Raw genomic sequence first — 18987 nt, 5'->3', positions numbered from 1 at the left:
CAACTATTTGCTCACCTCTGAAAGCGCTGTGTCTCCACAGGGAGCAGATGCTTGATGTCAGCACTGCCAGTGAAAATGCCTTCTAGGTAGACCCAGCGCCTCTGCACATCTATCCAGACATCAAACAGAGCCATGATTCTGTTCAGCTTGTCCTCCCAGCTCAAAGCATCTTCTTCAAAAACCTTTAGAAATCAGAGTGAATAACATAAGCCAGCTTTCATTGCTCATTTCTCTTGTATGCCACAATCCTGACTTCCTAACTCTTATCACTTATTACTAGGGATGCATAAATATCTTGTCGCTTTGTGTATCCGGCAAATAGATGTCATGTTTTACAGCTTTTAAAACTGTGTTCATGTGCATTGCATCCATGGTATTTATCGTTTTGTTATAAATAATCTGATTTTTATAAATCGTTTTATTTATAAATAAAATAAACCTATAAACTAAATTGTGCACGTCTCAATGCTGATTTGAGTTGATTTAATGGATGAATAATGTATTGTTACAATACATAAAAGAGTAATATATTAAAAATAAGTTTAGAATACACTCAGCACATATTGATGAGGCACTTTGGAAAAACTATACTGTTGTAACTACATTCACACTTTTGCATGTTGGCATGTGTCTTGTCATGTAATTATTCTGTTAATTCTAAAATTCTAATATTCTTGCACAATCGCTTGAGCAGGGCTTTTGATAATACATTTACATTTATCACAGCCCTAGTCCATTGCATGTTTTTTCCATAGGTCAGACTCATGTGGGCTTGCTTTATGAGGCATTTAACATGACAACTGTGCATAGATGTCAATGTTGTGAGGTTCCTTGTGAACAGGGCAGTGATTGAAGTGTGACCCGGCCCTTTGCTGCTTTTTAACTTTTCCCCTATAACAGTTACGTGGTTGTGTGCCAAAATGAAGCGTCCATTATTTACAATACTGCATCCCTAACAACTATCAAACCAGCTAATTGATAATGCTCACCTTGTAGTAGGGAGACAGCTTCATGGCAGACACGCTATTAATGTGTTCCTTGACTTTGTTGAAGAGATCATCCCATCCTCGGATGAGGCGACACTTGTTCTGATAGTTAACCAAGTCAAGTTCATACGAGTTCCATACTTCTCGAATCTGTGAGGTATAGCATGGTTAAAAGATAAAATGAAAAAATATAGAACAGAAAAAAAAATACAAAAAAACAATACACGTTTGGGCATGTAGAATGCTTAAGCCAGAGTCACAAGACCTGTTTGAGAAACTCTTCCAGAGCCATCTCTCCTTGCGCCACAAGAAGTACATCCTTCACCACCATTTCATTCTTCTGAAGGTCCACATCCCAGATCTGTCCCAGAGTTAACTCTGACAACACCCAGTTGACATGCAGGCGCTTCATTAATTGCTTCCAGTGTCTGTCTTTCAGAGCCTCAGACTTCAACTCTATCACCAACATATTCACCTGTAGTTCAACATACCAAAAGAGTTAAAAGAGAGCTTAAACATAATGACTTTCAGTGCCACCTTTTATTAATGAAATTAACTGAAGTAATGAAATTAACCAAAAAGTCGTAGGAAGATGCTAACCTTTAAATAGCCTTTGAGGAGCCTCTGTACGTATTCATACGAGGCATACTGACGCAGACGTGCTGGGAAGTTCTTGAGCTGATTCAGAAGAGCGTCTAAACTTTGACGCAGCTTGAAAAAAAAATAAAAATAAAAAGTAAGAAAATAAAAACATTCGTTTGCAAGAAGAGTCTCACAATACTCATTCAAATAAGTTGATCTACATTATTCTGTCCTACCTTACGCGGCTGCACAGACACCCAAGGCTGTTCCTTCATCTGATCAATCTGCTCCCAGACTTTAGACAGCTCAGACCACACACCTTTTAGATCCTGTAGCTCTTCCAAGGCAACCTGCAACCCCAACACCCCCACCCCAAAAAACAGGGTGAGAAAAAAAGATTAAATTTAGCAAACTTCACACTTGAGTAAATCACAGTGCTAATGTAAGTGACAAAAAATAGGTTAGATCATACCTGTACTCTCTCCTCACTGCCACTCAGGAAGCCAGTGTCGGTCAACTCTAGAGCTTCTTTAGCTTTGGCACACTTCTCTCTGTCATCCTTCAGCCGGCCAAATTTTCCTTCATAAATGGTGAGGGACTGGAGGGCTTCTTCTGGACGAAGGTTTCCCTAGGGTAGAAAGAAGAAAAAAAAAGAAAAAAAAAAAAAAGTTATTTTAAGCAACTGAAAAGAATCATGCGAGGGTGTTCTTGTGACTCCAACATGAATGGCAGCTTAAAGTCATAGCTCCTCCAGAAAAACATTCACCCAGCCCCATTAAAATATCTGGAGCACACTGGCACATGGGGCAAGAATGGGAAAAAGGGATGAAAACAAAAAAATTAACATTGAAGAGTCTGCGAATGAAGAAACAAGGGAGAACAACTTGCCTACACAGGCAGAAGATGGGGAAGCTAACACTAGTTTGCCTCCAAATGAGATGGCAAGTTTAACAAAAATTCTAGAGAAGATACAATATTTTTGCAAGGACACAAAACAGCAATTATATATAAAGTCATTATATAAAGCTCAATAATGTTAATCGCAAACTTGCAGAGGCTCTAACCAGGTGCTAACCAAGTTGATAAAAAGCAGTGACTCAGCAAGAGAATAAGTTAATCGACCAAGAAGGGAGATCTTGTCAAGAGAATTTGAGAATATATAATGTCCCAGAAGACGAAAGGACGACTATGGTGTAGTTTGTGGAAAAGATACTATGAGACATGTTAGAGCCCCCAGCACACCCCTAGGAAGTGATATTAGTGTCTTCCAGAAAATGATTAGTATCATGGTAACAGAAACAGAAGACTGGTATGTGCATACCATATGTATACTAAATTAATATCAAGGTTAAGAATGTAACTGGGACAAATGTAGCTCTTATAGAATTGATTAGCAGGGCATATAACTCAGATATTATAAATAGGACTGTTATATTATACAGGCCTCTACTAGATCTTAAATTACTTTCAACTCTCTATATGATATCAATATATCTGAAGAAGAATGGACAGCAATGTGGTACTATCAATGGATGTCAACCAGACCACAGAAATAGAGGGAGTTTGAGTGGAAAATTGATTAGATATTTTATTACACCTTCTCAGAAATTTTACTATGATAGCACTTACCCCGTATGTTGGAAGAAGTGTGCAAATCAAAACGGCAATCAATATATCTTTTGGGGTTGCCCAATTATTAATGACTACTGGAAAGAGATACATAAAGTCCTAGAAGATATTTTTAAATGTGACATTCTCCTAGTTAGTTAGTTTGCATTCAATGCCATATCTGCCCATAGGGCCACATTCATGGCATGTAGTAAGATGTTATTGATTTACGAATACAGAATTTTTAGGTATGTTGAGGCTGCCATCTATTTACGTTCATCATGTGTGTTGCTTAAGTTGTTGTATTGTTGGATAAATCTGTTATGGACAATTTGTTGCCTCTCATGGCCAAAATCAATACAGTCCAACATTAAACGTTATATCATAAGATGAGTTTGGCATGTTGCACAATATGGGGCTGCTTCTCCCTTTACTAGATACATTTGAGTTAATGGGGGGGGGGGGGTTAACTATGTAGCATTCCATTGGCCCAATTCTATTTTCACAAACGGATGCTTAATTGTAAACCAATCACTTCTTTTAGATATTTTTTTGTTGTTTTAATTAATTTGTTAGTTTTTTTTTTGTTTGTTTTACTGTTTGTCTAAAGTGTAGGGGTGCATGTACGTGTATGCATGTATGTATAATCATGTATATGCATGAAGTGAACACAGATGTGTATTATATGTATACCAAATGTGAAATGTATCATTTAGCAGTGTCATCTTGATAATGAAAATAAATATATATGTATATAAAAACTCAGACTGAGCTTACCGCCACTGGCTTGGTCTTCTCCCAGTCTGCAAGTAGATCTGAGGTACGGTTCTCTACAGCACGGTCTTCCTGAACAATCTTCATCTGCAGGTTGGCAACTTGCTGCTGGATGGCAGTATCCTTGCGTTTCATAATGTCACTGAAGGCCCCCCACTCCCCTTCAATGTTGTCAATATATAGCCAAGAGGGAGGGAACTGAAAGCGCTGTTTCTCCAGAAGACGCTGGCCATTGCGGAAGAGCTAAAATGCACAACACCAAGGTCAGTGTCTTTTGAGATAAAAATCAAGAAAAATAAACACAAGGTGGTTATACTTACATCCACTTGCTTTTCAAACTGCTTTATCTTGCGTTTGAGGGCCTGTACATAGGTTATGAAGGTAACAGCATCAGATGTGCTGGCTGTGTCCACTGAATGCTGCTCAAGCTCTTGGCGGGACTAAAGCATTGAAATAATAAGTTAACCCATGAATCACAAAAGTTTCTAAACACAAAAAAGGTCTGCTTTCAGATGTGTAAATCCTTCACATACCTTGGAGATTTGGGAGTGGAAGTCCTGCATGTTATTGCCTAGCATTTGCCCGAACTTACTAAGCACCTCCTTATGCCATGAATCATACTTGAGGTTCACTTTAGATTGGACCTGAATTTTAAAGCATACAACAACCAATAACAAAATACATCATTTGTGCATATTTAGGGCACTGTACCTTGCATAAAACAATACATTAGTAAGAACCGGAAATAATTGTTGTTGTTTTGAATGGTTCTACCTTGCCATAATCTATGATAACTGGGCCAAATTCCTTCCTTGTTTCTGCATTGTCAAAGGTTCCTCTGGCTTTGCGAATCTGCACCAACAAAGCCTGCCACTTGTTGAGGTCTTCACCCAGGCGATTATAGATGTTCTCAGGCTGCATGTCCCACAAACACTGGTATTGTAACCAAACCTGAAAATATAAACCAACTTGAGTTTTAGGATGTCTGCTTATGTCAAGCTATAACCAACACTATGCTTCTGTGGCGTAGAGAGCATACATCACCTTGACATACTGTTCGACCTCTGAGACATTTTCCTTCACAGCATTGTAAGCCTCTTCCAGGGCTGCAGGACCATCAGGCATTCTAGTCAGAGCATTCCTGTAGAATTTCTCTTCCTCAGAGAGCTCATAGTGAACGCCAACCTGTTCATCATAAACAGTTAGTCACTGTCACTTTTATAAGGACTAGGGAGCAGAAAAGCTGTTATAATGTCTTCCAACCTGGTATCGTTGACTCTGGATTCTTGGCAGAGAGAGAATGACCATTTTCCAGGCAAACATTTCCTGGTAAAGCTTGTAACGGCAGTCTTCAATTGGTGGATTCAAGTAGATCACTTGGTTTGTAATCCTCAACTCATGAACCACATTCTGCATTAGAAAACCATACAACCATGTTATAACAGTTGTAACTGAATCTAATGTACCCCTCAAAGCAAAAATTAAAGTCTTACCTTGATTTTTGGTTCTCCTCCAGGCTTGTGGCTGACTTGAGGTGCTTCAGTGTCCATGTCCACATCTGCCTTGTCTTCCATTTGTCCTCTAAGAACTTGTGTCCAAGCCCTAAGACCAGCCTGGAGACGTACTCCAAGGATGCGCTCAATCTACAGGATAACAATAAACACCAAAAACATTAAGCAATGAAGAAAATTAACATTTTAGAAAAAAAGGAGAAGTTATTTTAGTGTTATATTAGATACAAGCAAAACATACTATCTGAAGGGGAGAAGGAGAGAGAAAAAAAAAAAAAAAAAAACACCTACAAATAGTATAGACCAGGGGTGTCAAACCAAATCAACGGAGGGCCGTGTGGGTGTAGGTTTTTTTTTTTTTTAACCATGCAAAAGCCCCACACTACTGAAAGTCAAGATCTATTGATTAGATCCAATGATTAAAAACAGGTGGAATGAGGTGTGGCTTCTGCGTGGTTGGAAAGAAAACCTGCACCCACACGGCCCTCCGTGGATCTGGTTTGACACCCCTGGTATAGACTAAACAAAGGTAGAGAGAACTATACCAACAATATAAATAATAACAGTCCATTTCAGTCATATGGTAGCGCTCTCCTGAAGCCAGAGCATCCAAGGACTCCTAGCCTCATCCCATTACACCATCCCCTGCTGCCAACTTTTCAAAACAGGGGTGTTTTCCTAAGAAAAGCTATGATTAGCATTTTATGACAGTTCTATGTCTAGCAACAGGTCATAATAATCATCTAATTGCCACTTTACCAAATACAGAAGATGATTTGCAAAGTACTAGTGCAGACATTTTGCTGTATGTCTCCTTGAGCTTTATCATTTGGACTGTTCTGAAAATTTTGCCTTTACCTCTCGCCAAAACAATTTGCTTATCAGTGCATTTAAAGTATTTAGTATTTGGCTATAAAGGAATCACTGCATGTAGTTAATCTTTGGTAGAAACTATCAATTTAAAGTGTCTGAAAATTGATATAAGTAAATTCATCCAGCGATTTATATAAAGCACTATTAATTTTTACACTGGTTATGATTCAGTTACATATTACTTAGTTTACTAATGTTCAAAAAAAGCAAGTTACATTTTACTGAGAACTCTTAGTGCATCTAGGGTCAGTTGATGTTGTATGAGGAGTGCTGTTTTGATCCAGTGGAGATATAAAAAATCTGTTTTAACTGTCTCCTTGATAATGGTCTATTACTGATTTTCATACCTGTAATTGTGGGTATAGGACAATAGATTTGTAAGAATATTATTCATGCTATTACATGAAACTGACCTCAATGTCCAATTTGTTGACCCAGATGGGCAAATTCGAATAGGAATGCAGATTCAGGTCATCAACAGCTTTCTGGACACGGTTGAGGATCTCTGAGAAGGTCTTGTGATCGTACATGCAAGTATCAAGAGAGCGAACCTCAAGATCTATCTTCTCTTCAATCAGAAGGAGATCATCCACCTAGAGGCAAAACAGTAAAACAATTAGGCTTCTTCAATTTAACCCATTAAATTACATATTCATGTCAGAAACGCCAAGATTAGCCAATATAAAATTAGGTCTGTAATTTTTCTGCTGTTTTTATATATGGGTACATGTTTTAAAAATGTAGTAATGTTTACATTTTTCTGAATATGGGTGAAATGGGAATATGAGAATATGTCAAACAGAAGGTGTAAACAAACCTTCTCTTGAAAGTTGAAGACAGTTTCAGCCAGACGTTGGACATAAGGGTCAAGTTTATAGGACTCCCAGACAAGGGCAATGCCCTCTGTAATCAGGACCTGAACCTCTTTTTTCAATCCAGCTACCAATGGTGCGATTGAGATCCTCTCCTCCACCTTTTCACAAGTGCGCTCATATGTGCGCACACTCTCAATAAGTGAGATGGCAAATGGATAGAGCTGATTGGCTTGATGTGCTTTGTTAACAATAGCCAAGGGAACACGGAAACTTAGCCACTTCAGATTGCGAACTTCCTTGGAGAGTGTTATGATCTCTGGCAAGAAGTTGACTTTTAATTTCAGCATGCTTCCTGTGCGCCCGCGTGCCCGGCTGCTTTCAATAGCAAAGATGCGACCTGATACCCCAAGGTTGCGCTGTTGCACTTTGCGGGCCCAATCATCAAAGATCTCTTGGGTGTTGAGCTTGGCACGGAAGCTGTCACCATCCTGCTTGAGTTTTAGCCCCTCTACATGGTTCTCCCAGCCCTTCCCCAGAACATCCTCAACACGCTTCATGTACGCAGTCAGTTGTCGATCGATCTGCTTAGCCCAGATAATGGAGCCAGACACTGGGGGCAAGTCACGCACATGACTCATCTTGCAAGACTGACTCTGAGGGTACTGCACTTTGAACTTGTCATGCAAGGACTCAATGTCATCCTTCACACGCTGGATGAGCTGGGTCTGGTACTCCCGGATGGCTCCACGGATGTGTGGGCGCACAAAGAGTGCGTTGAAGCGAGAGAAGATGCGGAACATCTCATTAGCATTCTTGGCAGTGCCCAGCTGGTCACGGAGGCGGGCAGTGATACGAGTCTCAACACGGTCAATTCGCTCATCATATCGCTTCATTGCTGCTTCCCAGGCCTCCATACCCTCTTTTGAGACATCCAATCCATCAACCTCCTTAACATTTTCATATGCCAAGTTGACTTCTTCAATAGCATTAGCATCCGCTGCATCAAAGAGTACTTCAGCAACTTTCACATCAGCAGGCTCTACAGCTTCACCTTGCCCATGCTGCTGAACAGCAGATAACTATCAAAAAAGAAAGAGAATTTTTTTAAAAACAAATGCAATTAAAAGACGTAGAAATCACTTGGCTTTCATCTGCAAGTAAAGTTTATTTTCAGCAAGTTTTAAACCTTATCCCAATGTGAATGTTTCCACATAATAAAACTGAACAGTGAATTGTTGTGTACCTGTGGTCTTAACACACGGACAATTACAGCTCTCAGTTGCTCATGCTGTCTCCTGAAGCGTCTCATGTGATCCAAACGAGCCTGCAGCTTTCGGTGTGCCGGGCTAAGACGCCAAACCATCTTGAGGTTTTCCTCTCTCTTTCTCTTCACAATGTCCCTCAGGAGCACCTGCAGTTTTTCATATTCATCCTCCCAGGTCTGGAATACCTCAAAGCAAGCCACCATCACCTGTTCAGAAAAGGAAGACGAGTTGTTACCTGCATGTACCAACAATAAAATATCCAGAAAAGAATACACTGTTGTAATGAACAGTACCTTCTCAAATTCTTCATATGCAACATGCATGAGCTTGCGGGTGCCCAGTACTTTGAGAAGCTGGGAGCTAAGGTCACGGGAAATGGCCTCAACCAAACGCAAGGCACGCTGGATAGGATACTTGGTGTTTCGAATCTTGCGAAGGTGTGTAAAAATAGCTACCAAGGCCTGACGAATTTTGTCCAGCTCAGTGGCTGACAAGAGGTCATTGAGTGGAAAGTCTTTCATCAGAGGATTGTAGTCATTTACTGTCTCCACAGCTTGCTTTAGACCTGAGAAGAAAACCATGTGAGCTTGCATTCTATAAAAATTAATAATTGCAAAAGTAAATGTCAGGATGAACCCGCACCTGTGTCAGTGTCAAAGCTGACAGTGGCATGGAATCTTTTGCCATGCTTAAGAATGTCCAAGGTGAGCAAGACCTCAGGACTCTCCCTCTTCTCCTGAATGCGATTGAGGGCACGTTCAAGGTTAAGCCAAAAGCTGATTTCCTGCAGCGCTGTGCCAGAAGCAGGGTCTCTGTCCAATTTGGTGACCTTTAATAAAAATTTTAATAATATATGAAATTCTGTGAGCTCAAACAAAAAGCATTACTGGAGCATTATACAAATGTTTCTACTTAAGGAGTCTAGAGAGATACCACGAAACATACCTTTTGGATTTCCCTGATCCAGCGATTAACCCCGGACTGCAGTTGGTTAAGGAAAGTGGGATCTTCAACTTTATCTCCAAAATCTGTAACCTTGGGCTTCTCTCCCCGTTCATAGCACTGTTTGGCTATGTTGGTAATGATGGGATGAATAAGGAGACTGATTTCTGGAATTTCTATGTTCTGCTGGAGGTGTAGGAGTCCCATCTCAAGTTCTGCAATCTTTTTCTCCACAGAGGGAGCCATTTTATCTCCATCCCTGCATTATGTTTAACGGTATACATGACCATTAAATGTTTGTACATAATTGATTCAATAGCAAACATTCATAAAGCTCTTTCTAGTCTGTTCACACTGATTTTACCTGTCGGCTTTTCCAGACTCCCTGATGTAAGATTTAAAGAAAGGTGCCACAGCATTGCTGATGAAAGAATGCAATGTCTCATAGGGAGAATCTTCACTCAGGGTCAGAACTCTGACTTGAGTTGAAATGGGCTTGTCAGCATCAATGACTCCAGTCCTTTTAATTAAAGCCAGGCTAAAAGAAAAAAAGGGCTTAAGTCAGTCTCATTTGTCAGAATATTACAAGGGGAACAGGAAACGTACTTCACAACTCTACAGTAACTCTGTATGGCCATCAACAAACACCTCATCAGTGAAGGAAGCTGGAAGATTTTACCTGTTGGATTTAATCCCATAATGGATATCAGTATTGATGGTGTAAGAGATGCACTCCTTCTCCTCCTCTCCTTCATCTCCAACATCCTCTGGAAGGAGAACAATTAAATAAAATGTGATAAATAATTCAGACGTCAACTCTGTTTATATTAACAATAGGTTAAATTAATGAAATATGAGTGGGATTTAACGAGTAAAACATTTTAGGGCTGCACAGTTATTTAACATGATCATTAACTTCCACTGGAAACACAATGCATTTATTGAGTTTTCTAAAGAAACTTATTTTTAACATATGGCTGAGAATGTATTTTGGCTTTTAGGGAGGAAAGGAAGCATACCACTTTTAAGAAATACCAATGAACTAAAATACAATAAATGTTTCATCACAATTTTTCACAATTGCAATTGAAAATAAAATCTGATTAATCACCAAGCAGAGCAGTGGCTCTGAAGCTGAAAAGAAAAATGACAGACTCACTATGAATGCACAAATCATGTATTAAATCAGGGGTTCCCAAAGGGAGATGTGAATTATGTTTCAAGGCTCATTAATAATAAGTCTTAGGTACTCCAGATTAGAACTTATTATTTAAAATAATGCACCTTCTTAATAACTGGGATGCTTTTAAAAAATTATGTATAATTATGCAAAAAACAAAAAAACAAATATATATAGAAAATACAGAAAAAGGATTTGATTTCTAAAAGTAGTAGATGTGTTGCGAGCTACTTTGAAGAACAAAGATTGCTTCCAGATTTTATCCCTGGAATAATACTAGATTGCCACAAGGAGAGATTTAGAACCAGTACATTCATTTACAGAATATCACTACTTTCTCTAATTTGCCTTTTTTATTCTGGTATATTTTTTTAAACATTTTCTCAGGTGCCTGAACAATTTGGAAAATCTTATATGATCTGTGAAGTACACTATGTAGGGAGTACGGTATTTGGGATCCTGCACAAGCCTCTCCTCCACTGTTGTTTTGCTGGACTGCCAGTACTGGCTGAAAATACAGCCCCAAGCACTTATGTACCCCAAAAAAACACCCCTTATGAAATTGGATCTGGCCATTCATATTAATGTTTCATGCCAAAGATACTGATACATATCTGATCTAGGACCACATATGAAAGTGACTCAAATATGTTTTGAAAATAATTGGATGTGAAATGTCTGAAAGTCCTGGGAGACTAACAATAAAAACTAACTAATTTTTAAAAGAAAAAAAAAATAAATAAAAATCAGGTGTTTAACATTAAGAAAAAAAATTTTGAGTAGTAATCTGAATGGTGCCATATAGATATATAGACAGACACAGATATACACAGACAAATGAGATAGCTACAAATTTGTAGATAGTGTTGTAAAAGGGATAAATAGGTGGGGAGAGATTTGAGAGAGAGACAATTGTCAGACATCTGCTCCACTTAGCTTATTATCTGAACAAGTTAGACTTACAGACACCATGACACAACCATAAACTCTAAAAATGGTCTTCTGTCTCCTGAAACTATTATGTGATGGGCACTAGAATGCTCAAGCAAAGTAACAATGTTAATAGTGATCTAATCTAATGATGACCTAGTGCTGCAACAGCGATTTGCCATTTTGTGGTGCACTGCTCTGATGTGATGAACAGATCAGCAGATAAATTTGTAATGCAGATCACAGTTTAAAAAAAAAAACAAAAAAAAAAAACAATTCCAGTGCCTCAATAAACAATCACAGCAAGCAGCAGAATACTGCACTGTAAAGTTTGGCTAATCATTTGTTTCTATACACGGAAACTAAATAAGATTTGGGTGCATGACATAGAAATGATTAACACTCAGGTTCTCCGCTGATGAACAGAAGCTTGAGGACACGCCTTAGTTTTCTCAAAAGGAATGAGATTTCTACCACATGATGTACTGCCTAAAGCAGGGATGTCAGAAATGAATGGCTGTAATACTGCAGTTTATTTTTTTCTAAGTTCCAAGAGAACCCATGACTGAGGCTAAATAAATAAAATAATACACAGAGCACACTTTGAGGCTGAACATTATTAGGTCAACTAATTTTAAGGTTAGATGTTTAAGCTAAGAACAAAGGCTGAATATGAACTGGTTCCTTACTCCCACGTAGAGCACTGCATAAGCAGTGAAGTAACCACTACCTATAAATACTTATCTCCATGGATTGAGCATTCATGTGTATAATATTTTACCACTAGAGGGCCAGAGGGACTGATTAGGCTGTATAAGTGCTCCTTTGTTGTTTTTACATAAGTGCTTTAAATATCCAAAACATATCATTAAAACCAGCTACAGAAATTTGGCCCTAATCATTAACAAACGGGTCTGTAGCTGGTCTTCCCCTCGCTCAATGGAGGTTTATAGACGTTTTGTGCAAGCACAAAAAATAAAATGATCGATATTTGAGGTTATATTCAATTAAAAAGTGGTCATGAAAATCACAATTACAGTTTTTTCTCCAACAGACCTAGTCAGTGTTGACACAAACTGCTACTACTATTTAAACGAGTTTACTGTTAGAAAAGACGGAAATTAGAACCAAAGTCATGGGAATATGCTTTTATTCATTTAGAGACCGGGCTGAAATGTATAGGGTGTAAAATATAACGTCACCTAATACTACGTTACCATTTTTAAAGTCCCATATTAATAAAGCAGCATTGAAACTAGCGGGTGGATGAAGCTGTCATTTTTGTTCTTTGAGAGATGATGACAAACCGGACAAAAATACGGAGCCTTTAAAGGTTTAAAGCTGCTAAACTGACCTTTAAGACAACTCCGCTCAACTAAAATGGTGTGAATTTGAGGATCGGCCAAGAATTTTCTCATCTGTTCCACCGAGCTTTTCTCTTCCAGGGCGGTTTCCAGAGAGGCCGGCACCTCGCCGCCATCTTCCAGTAGCAGAGGCACCAATTTCCGAATGTGTTTCTGCAGCACAGAAGCGTCGGCCACCGTCTGCACGGCCGCAGAAACCTCAATAGAACCCCCGCCCTCCTCGCTTCCTCCACCATCAGACATTTTTCGTCGTTGAACGATCTGCTATCGTGCTGAAAGAAACAAAATAACACTCCGATCTCACCAACTCTGCCACATCACACTAGATTAGCGGCAAAGGAGACCGCGGATGCAAGCGCCGAGCCCCTCCCGTCCTTTTATTTGTACAAAGCATTGTGGTGTATGTAGTTCCACCAAATATTAAACAAACGTTCGCTATGGACAAAAGTACTACATTACCCAGAAGCGACACAAAACAAAGGCGTTTGCTCCACCTTTGTTACTGCAGTTATCTGCAGCAGATAGGACTGATCTGTGCCAGAAACGACCCGATTCCGAAGCTAAGACATGACAAAATTGAAGAGCTAACATTAGCAAACAAACAACGTTGTTTATTTTCTTACAACGTTGCTACAACGTTGTTAAAAGGTGGAACTAATTACGTCGTCTGAACATGGTTGTCACAAAGTCGTTATTAAGTAACTTTGCTGTATGGTAAAATGACGACCTATTGGCCTACTATTATTATTATTATTATTATTTTTATTTTTATTATTATTATTATTATTATAAACGATTGGCAATGCAGGTAGCCAGGAGCTCATTAGAACTAAGGGATGTGATTGGCCAAGTGCTATACAGAAGAGCAGGCCTTGGGTCAGGTGATTCGTGGAAAGCGTTTAGTAAGGCCACATCACCAAAGAGAATTCAAACAATAACTAGATTTATTCGCGATCAGGAAAAGAAGGTACGGTGCTCAATAGCAACGTCACAGGACTTATGTGAAGCTCTAATGCTTAGCATAGGATATTTTACATCTTGTGTATGAGTCAACTACGCCCACAGTTTTTGAGCTATTTCACCTGAAAATCGTGCGTCTTATAGCGACGATGTGGGCCTGTATACAGCTTTCCGATACCAGCACTTGTTTGCCCACTACACTCGTTTTTCGCTTGTTTTTCCCCAGTCATTTCTATGGAATTAATTTTCAAACTGCTCTAACTTTGTCAATTTTCAAACTACGCACACAAGATTTCAGACGGTCATACCCGGGCTCACCAGGCCCTGTCACATTCATTTTTAGACCTCACACTCATTCATCCTGGTTTATCCCTCCTTCAAAATTCCTCCTTTCATTTGAATGGGGGACGGCTAGAGTGCGTGGTATCGCTGCACTCTAGCTTTTTTGCCCGAAAACCTTTTTTTTTCGCTTTTGAGCTGAATATTTCGCCATAACTTCCTTATACTTTCACCTAGAGACTTCATTTAAATTGTAAATAGAGAATTTTCCCCTTTCTAGCACCTGTAAATTTGAAATTTTTGTAAATACGGTTTTTAACTTATGATGTTTTGTTCTGCCCTAGGGAGTGAATGTATTTTCGGAGCCGCTCAGCATGCAGTGTCAATTTTTTTGTCCTGTTTTTAACTCGTCATAACACAGTCAATTCTCAAAAGTTTTACACCACATCGATACCCAGAGCCTCCTGTTGCAACAGTATATGTGGTTAAGAAATGTGGGACATATTTTCCAAGCTATAAGAATGTTTGGAGGGTGCATTGCTATTATAGGAATGCATTGAAATTAATGTCTGACCCTATTTCGCTATTCAATTTTTAGCCAAAATATAACTTTCTTATATTTTCACCTAGAGACTTCATTTAAATTTGAAATGGTAGAGAAATGTACTTTTTCCAACATGTTTGACATTGTTTGAAAATACGGGTTTTGAGTTATGAAGTTTTGTTCGGCACTTGGAGGATTTCGGCTCCCATAGAGTTCAATGTACTTTCAGAACGCAATTTCAAAAATTTCTCCTGTTTCTAACTTGTCATGACACAATCAATTTTCACTCAGACAGAAAATTATTTACACCAAATTGGTCCCCAGACTGTCCTTGCCACTACGATATGTTTGGTCAAAAATCGGTCAGAAAATTCTTCGAGCTACGGGAGTTTGTTTGGAGAGTTCTCCCCATTGGAATTCATCTACGGGTGCTGGTCATAAAATTAGAATATCATGAAAAAGTTGATTTATTTCAGTAATTCCATTCAAAAAGTGAAACTTGTATATTATACTCATTCATTACACACAGATATTTTCAAGTGTTTATTTCTTTTAATTTGATGATTATAACTGACAACTAATGAAAACTCCAAATTCAGTATCTCAGATAATTAGATCAATACAAAAATTTTTTTTTAGAAAAGCTAGCCGACTGAAAAGTATGAATATGAAAAGTATGAACATGTACAGCACTCAGTACTTTGTTGGGGCTCCTTTTGCCAGCAATGTGGCATGGCATGGAGTTGATCTGTCTGTGGCACTGCATCTCCATATAGTTGGTCAGCAGCAGGAAGCATGAAGTGCTCTAAAACTTCCTGGTAGATGGCTGCATTGACCTTGGACCTCAAAAAACACAGTGGACCAACACCAGCAGATGACATGGCACCCCAAACCATCACTGACTGTGGATATTTTACACTGGACTTCAATCAACGTGGATTCTGTGCCTCTCCTCTCTTCCTCCAGACTCTGGGACCTTGATTTCCAAAGGAAATGCAAAATTTACTTTCATCAGAGAACATAACTTTGGAACATTCAACAGCAGTTCAGTCTTTAGTCCAGGGACGAGATGCTTCAGACACTGTCTCTTGTTCAAGAGTGGCTTCACACAAGGAATGTGACACTGAAACCCATGTCTTACATATGTTTGTGTGTGGTGGTTCTTAAAGCACTTGAATCATTTATTCCTATTGCTTGTATACTTTTTTCTACCACATCCTTTACTTCTCTTTGCCTCTCTATTAACGAGCTTGGACACAGAGCTCTGTGAACAGCAATGAGCTTTTGTGTGTTGCTCTGCTTGTGTAAGGTGTCAATGGTCGTCTTTTGGACAACTCTAAAGTCAGCAGTCTTCCCCATGATTGTGGAGCCTACAGAACTAGACTGAGAGACCGTTTAAAGGCATTTGCAGGTGTTTTGAGTTAATTCACTGATTAGAGTGTGGCACAAGGTCTCTTCAATATTGAACCATCCATCCATCCATCCATTATCTGTAACCGCTTATCCAATTTTAGGGTCGGGGGGGGGTCCAGAGCCTACCTGGAATCATTGGGCGCAAGGCGGAAATACACACTGGAGGGGACGCCAGTCCTTCACAGGGCAACACAAACACACACACACTCACACCTACGGACACTTTTCGAGTCGCCAATCCACCTGCAACGTGTGTTTTTGGACTGTGGGAGGAAACCGGAGCACCCGGAGGAAACCCACGCGGACACGGGGAGAACACACCAACTCCTCACAGTCAATATTGAACCTTTTCACAATATTATAATTTTCTGAGATACTGAATTTGTTTTCATTAGTTGCCTGTTATGATCATCAAATTAAAATAAATAAACACTTGAAATATATCAGTCTGTGTGTAATGAATGAGTATAATATACAAGTTTCACATTTTGAATGGAATTACTGAAATAAATCAAGTTTTTCATGATATTCAAATTTTATGACCAGCACCTGTAATTGTGAATCTTTGTGCATTTCTGTCAGTGTGCGTGTGAGAGAGAGAAAAGGAGGGTGAGGGGAAGGGGTCTAAGGGACAGAGAAATACATTTACAGTCTCTAAAACTTTAACAGGCATTTTTAAGGTGGACAGCTTAATAAAATTGTGGGTTTCCTAAGGTGGAATTTTTAAAGACAGCGATCAAAATATATTGGCTGTCTTTTGAACATTTTAAGCTTTATTTGAAGTGGTCATTTTAAAAGGTGGACCTCTTAATAAAAGTAGGTTTAGCAGCGCGACATCTCGTGTTTCCTCCTGGAAATTCAGACCTGTAGTTATAATTATTGTTCTTCTTCTTTTGATTATTATTATTTTAGGCAGAAGTTGACTTGGGTTTCAAAAAGGGATTAATTTTTAGTATAATTAACAAGCACTGCTTTTGCTTGTGATGTAGCGTAGACGACATGAAAGATGTAAAGGTATCTCACATTTGTTGTACATTATTGGTCCTCACAACTGTTTTAGCTAAAAAAATTTTTAATTTCATGTGAAAAACTGAAGAATAAACAGGTTTATTTTTTGGCTATTGAAGTTAAGGTTAGGTATAGGTGTAGTGTTATTAATCAACCCGTAAGTACTGTTTTGATTAAACTGTATTACATGAGCACACTTCCTTGGTGGGGATAGCAAGGAAGCGGCGGACGACTGTTGTTCCACTGAGGGCAAAGTTGGAGGTCCACTAGTGTTTTACACAGCGTTTTCTGGGCGGAACGCTGGTGATTAAACAGAATTTTAGACAAAATGCCACATTTTAGCACTTTTCCATTCACAGTCCAATTTACATTTTTTTCCTTCATTAGGTTTGTTTTGTTATCCTTTATAAATAAGATTAGTAAATAATTTTAATCCAGCACAGTGTCAACAGTTTTATAATAATCATTTTATATCAGGCTTATACTCATTATTATATCTCTCATATTTTTTGGTAATATTTGTATAAGTTTGTTTTCCAGAATAAAAGTCTCTGTGAATGTAAAATCTGTTTGAGGAGTTTATAAATGAGTTCTATCCTGTACAGGACAGTAATCTGAGTGGTCCGATGGTGGACCAGCAGTGGTCTACAGTCAGTGGTGTGTCAGCCTTTTTATGCCAGTGGACTGATATATGCTCACTGTCTGGGTGGTGTTATAGACTGTAAGGGATTTGTGATATGATTTGACGTGTATCTGCATTAACACACAGGTATTCACCCGATACCATGTTAATTTACTGTTACTCGTAATTGCAAAGAGGCTCCGATACCAAAATCCGATACCTTGTGCACATTGCTGCGCTAATGAGCATACAACTCAAAATGTCAGCGATCTGGAATTTTTTCTCTGTCAGTGATGGTAACCCAAGCAATGCGGACTGCAGGGAGAACCTAAGAGCAGTGAGTACGCTGCACTCTTTTGACTGTCCTTGAACAAGGTGGATTTTTTATCACTCAAAGTGTATTTTCCTCCCGGTAACTGTTTTCCCGTTTGCGAGAGCACTGTTTGTTGCCTGATATGGTTTTTCCTCAAACAAAATTATTATCTCAGCTCACAAATTTTGAACTGGATCCAACTCCATAGATCAGGCTGCTGCTCTTAAATAAACACGGCCAATAAATAAAATCTCCCAAATGCATAACTTCCCAGCCGTTATTATATAACGGAAACTGTCTTGCCAAAGAGGCACAACACTGTGCAAATGCATTTCAGGAGCTTGTTGCATCTCATGTCACTAATTTATAGATAGATAGCTTTATTGATCCCAGAGGAAAATTCAGATTATTTGTGGTGTAATGTGGGAAAATGCTAAATAAAAATGTTTGTTCCAGAAAATGACAGTTCCAGAAATGAATAACACCTTTTTTAATTTTAAAAATGTTTTAATTAATAACTACACTATTACACAATGCTCCTAATTGCTGAGGTAAGTATCGGAATCGGTATCAGCAAGTACAAAAACACGCATACTTGTACTCATACTCCGTTGGGAAAAAATGGTATTTATGCATCCCTATTAATGATTCCTTAAATCTTGACACAGAAAAAAAGATGTATACAATGTATACATACAGATGTGTACGTTGTTTCATGTCGTAGTTTCTTTTCATTTATCGTTACTTCGTTAACTCTTTAGTCTGTCAGTCCCGTTTGCCCTGTGTAGCTCCCCGTGTTTAGTTTGGCCTGCTTGGCTCCCTGTTTGTTTTCGTTCTGTTAAAGTCTCTTTGTTTTGTTTTATTCCTTTATTAAAATACTGTGTTTTAGCGAGTGCGTCCGCCTCCGTCAGTCCGCCCCTCGTTCCTGACAGAATGTTCGACCAAAAGGACGCAGCTAGCGCAGACAAGTATTTTCGGAGCCTAGGAGAAGTCCAAACGTCCATAATTCGGGCTATTG

At 38.9% G+C, this 18987-nt stretch overlaps 1 protein-coding gene across 2 annotated transcripts in view; it reads right to left on the bottom strand.

The window, feature by feature from the left end:
• dync1h1 (dynein, cytoplasmic 1, heavy chain 1) overlaps window positions 1-13186 on the bottom strand; it is a 52450-nt gene extending 39264 nt beyond the window's left edge. For both annotated transcript variants that reach the window (XM_066672851.1, XM_066672859.1), the window contains exons 1-22: window positions 12821-13186; window positions 10036-10123; window positions 9721-9894; window positions 9360-9615; window positions 9057-9243; window positions 8708-8979; window positions 8393-8620; window positions 7152-8228; window positions 6748-6927; window positions 5444-5593; window positions 5214-5360; window positions 4995-5135; window positions 4725-4901; window positions 4484-4594; window positions 4271-4390; window positions 3954-4193; window positions 2041-2196; window positions 1805-1918; window positions 1587-1697; window positions 1252-1461; window positions 990-1136; window positions 16-182 (exon numbers count right to left, since the gene is read on the bottom strand). In XM_066672851.1, coding sequence (XP_066528948.1) covers window positions 16-182; window positions 990-1136; window positions 1252-1461; window positions 1587-1697; window positions 1805-1918; window positions 2041-2196; window positions 3954-4193; window positions 4271-4390; window positions 4484-4594; window positions 4725-4901; window positions 4995-5135; window positions 5214-5360; window positions 5444-5593; window positions 6748-6927; window positions 7152-8228; window positions 8393-8620; window positions 8708-8979; window positions 9057-9243; window positions 9360-9615; window positions 9721-9894; window positions 10036-10123; window positions 12821-13073 — 4706 coding nt within the window. In that variant the 5' untranslated portion in view covers window positions 13074-13186. The remainder of the gene's footprint in view (window positions 1-15; window positions 183-989; window positions 1137-1251; window positions 1462-1586; window positions 1698-1804; window positions 1919-2040; window positions 2197-3953; window positions 4194-4270; window positions 4391-4483; window positions 4595-4724; window positions 4902-4994; window positions 5136-5213; window positions 5361-5443; window positions 5594-6747; window positions 6928-7151; window positions 8229-8392; window positions 8621-8707; window positions 8980-9056; window positions 9244-9359; window positions 9616-9720; window positions 9895-10035; window positions 10124-12820) is intronic.
• Between the last annotated feature and the right edge of the window lie 5801 nt (window positions 13187-18987).

The sequence above is a fragment of the Hoplias malabaricus genome, chromosome 1, assembly GCF_029633855.1.
Source record: "Hoplias malabaricus isolate fHopMal1 chromosome 1, fHopMal1.hap1, whole genome shotgun sequence".
NCBI lineage: Eukaryota > Metazoa > Chordata > Actinopteri > Characiformes > Erythrinidae > Hoplias > Hoplias malabaricus.
Note: the sequence above shows the minus strand (reverse complement) of the source record. Positions and strands in the feature narration are given on the sequence as shown.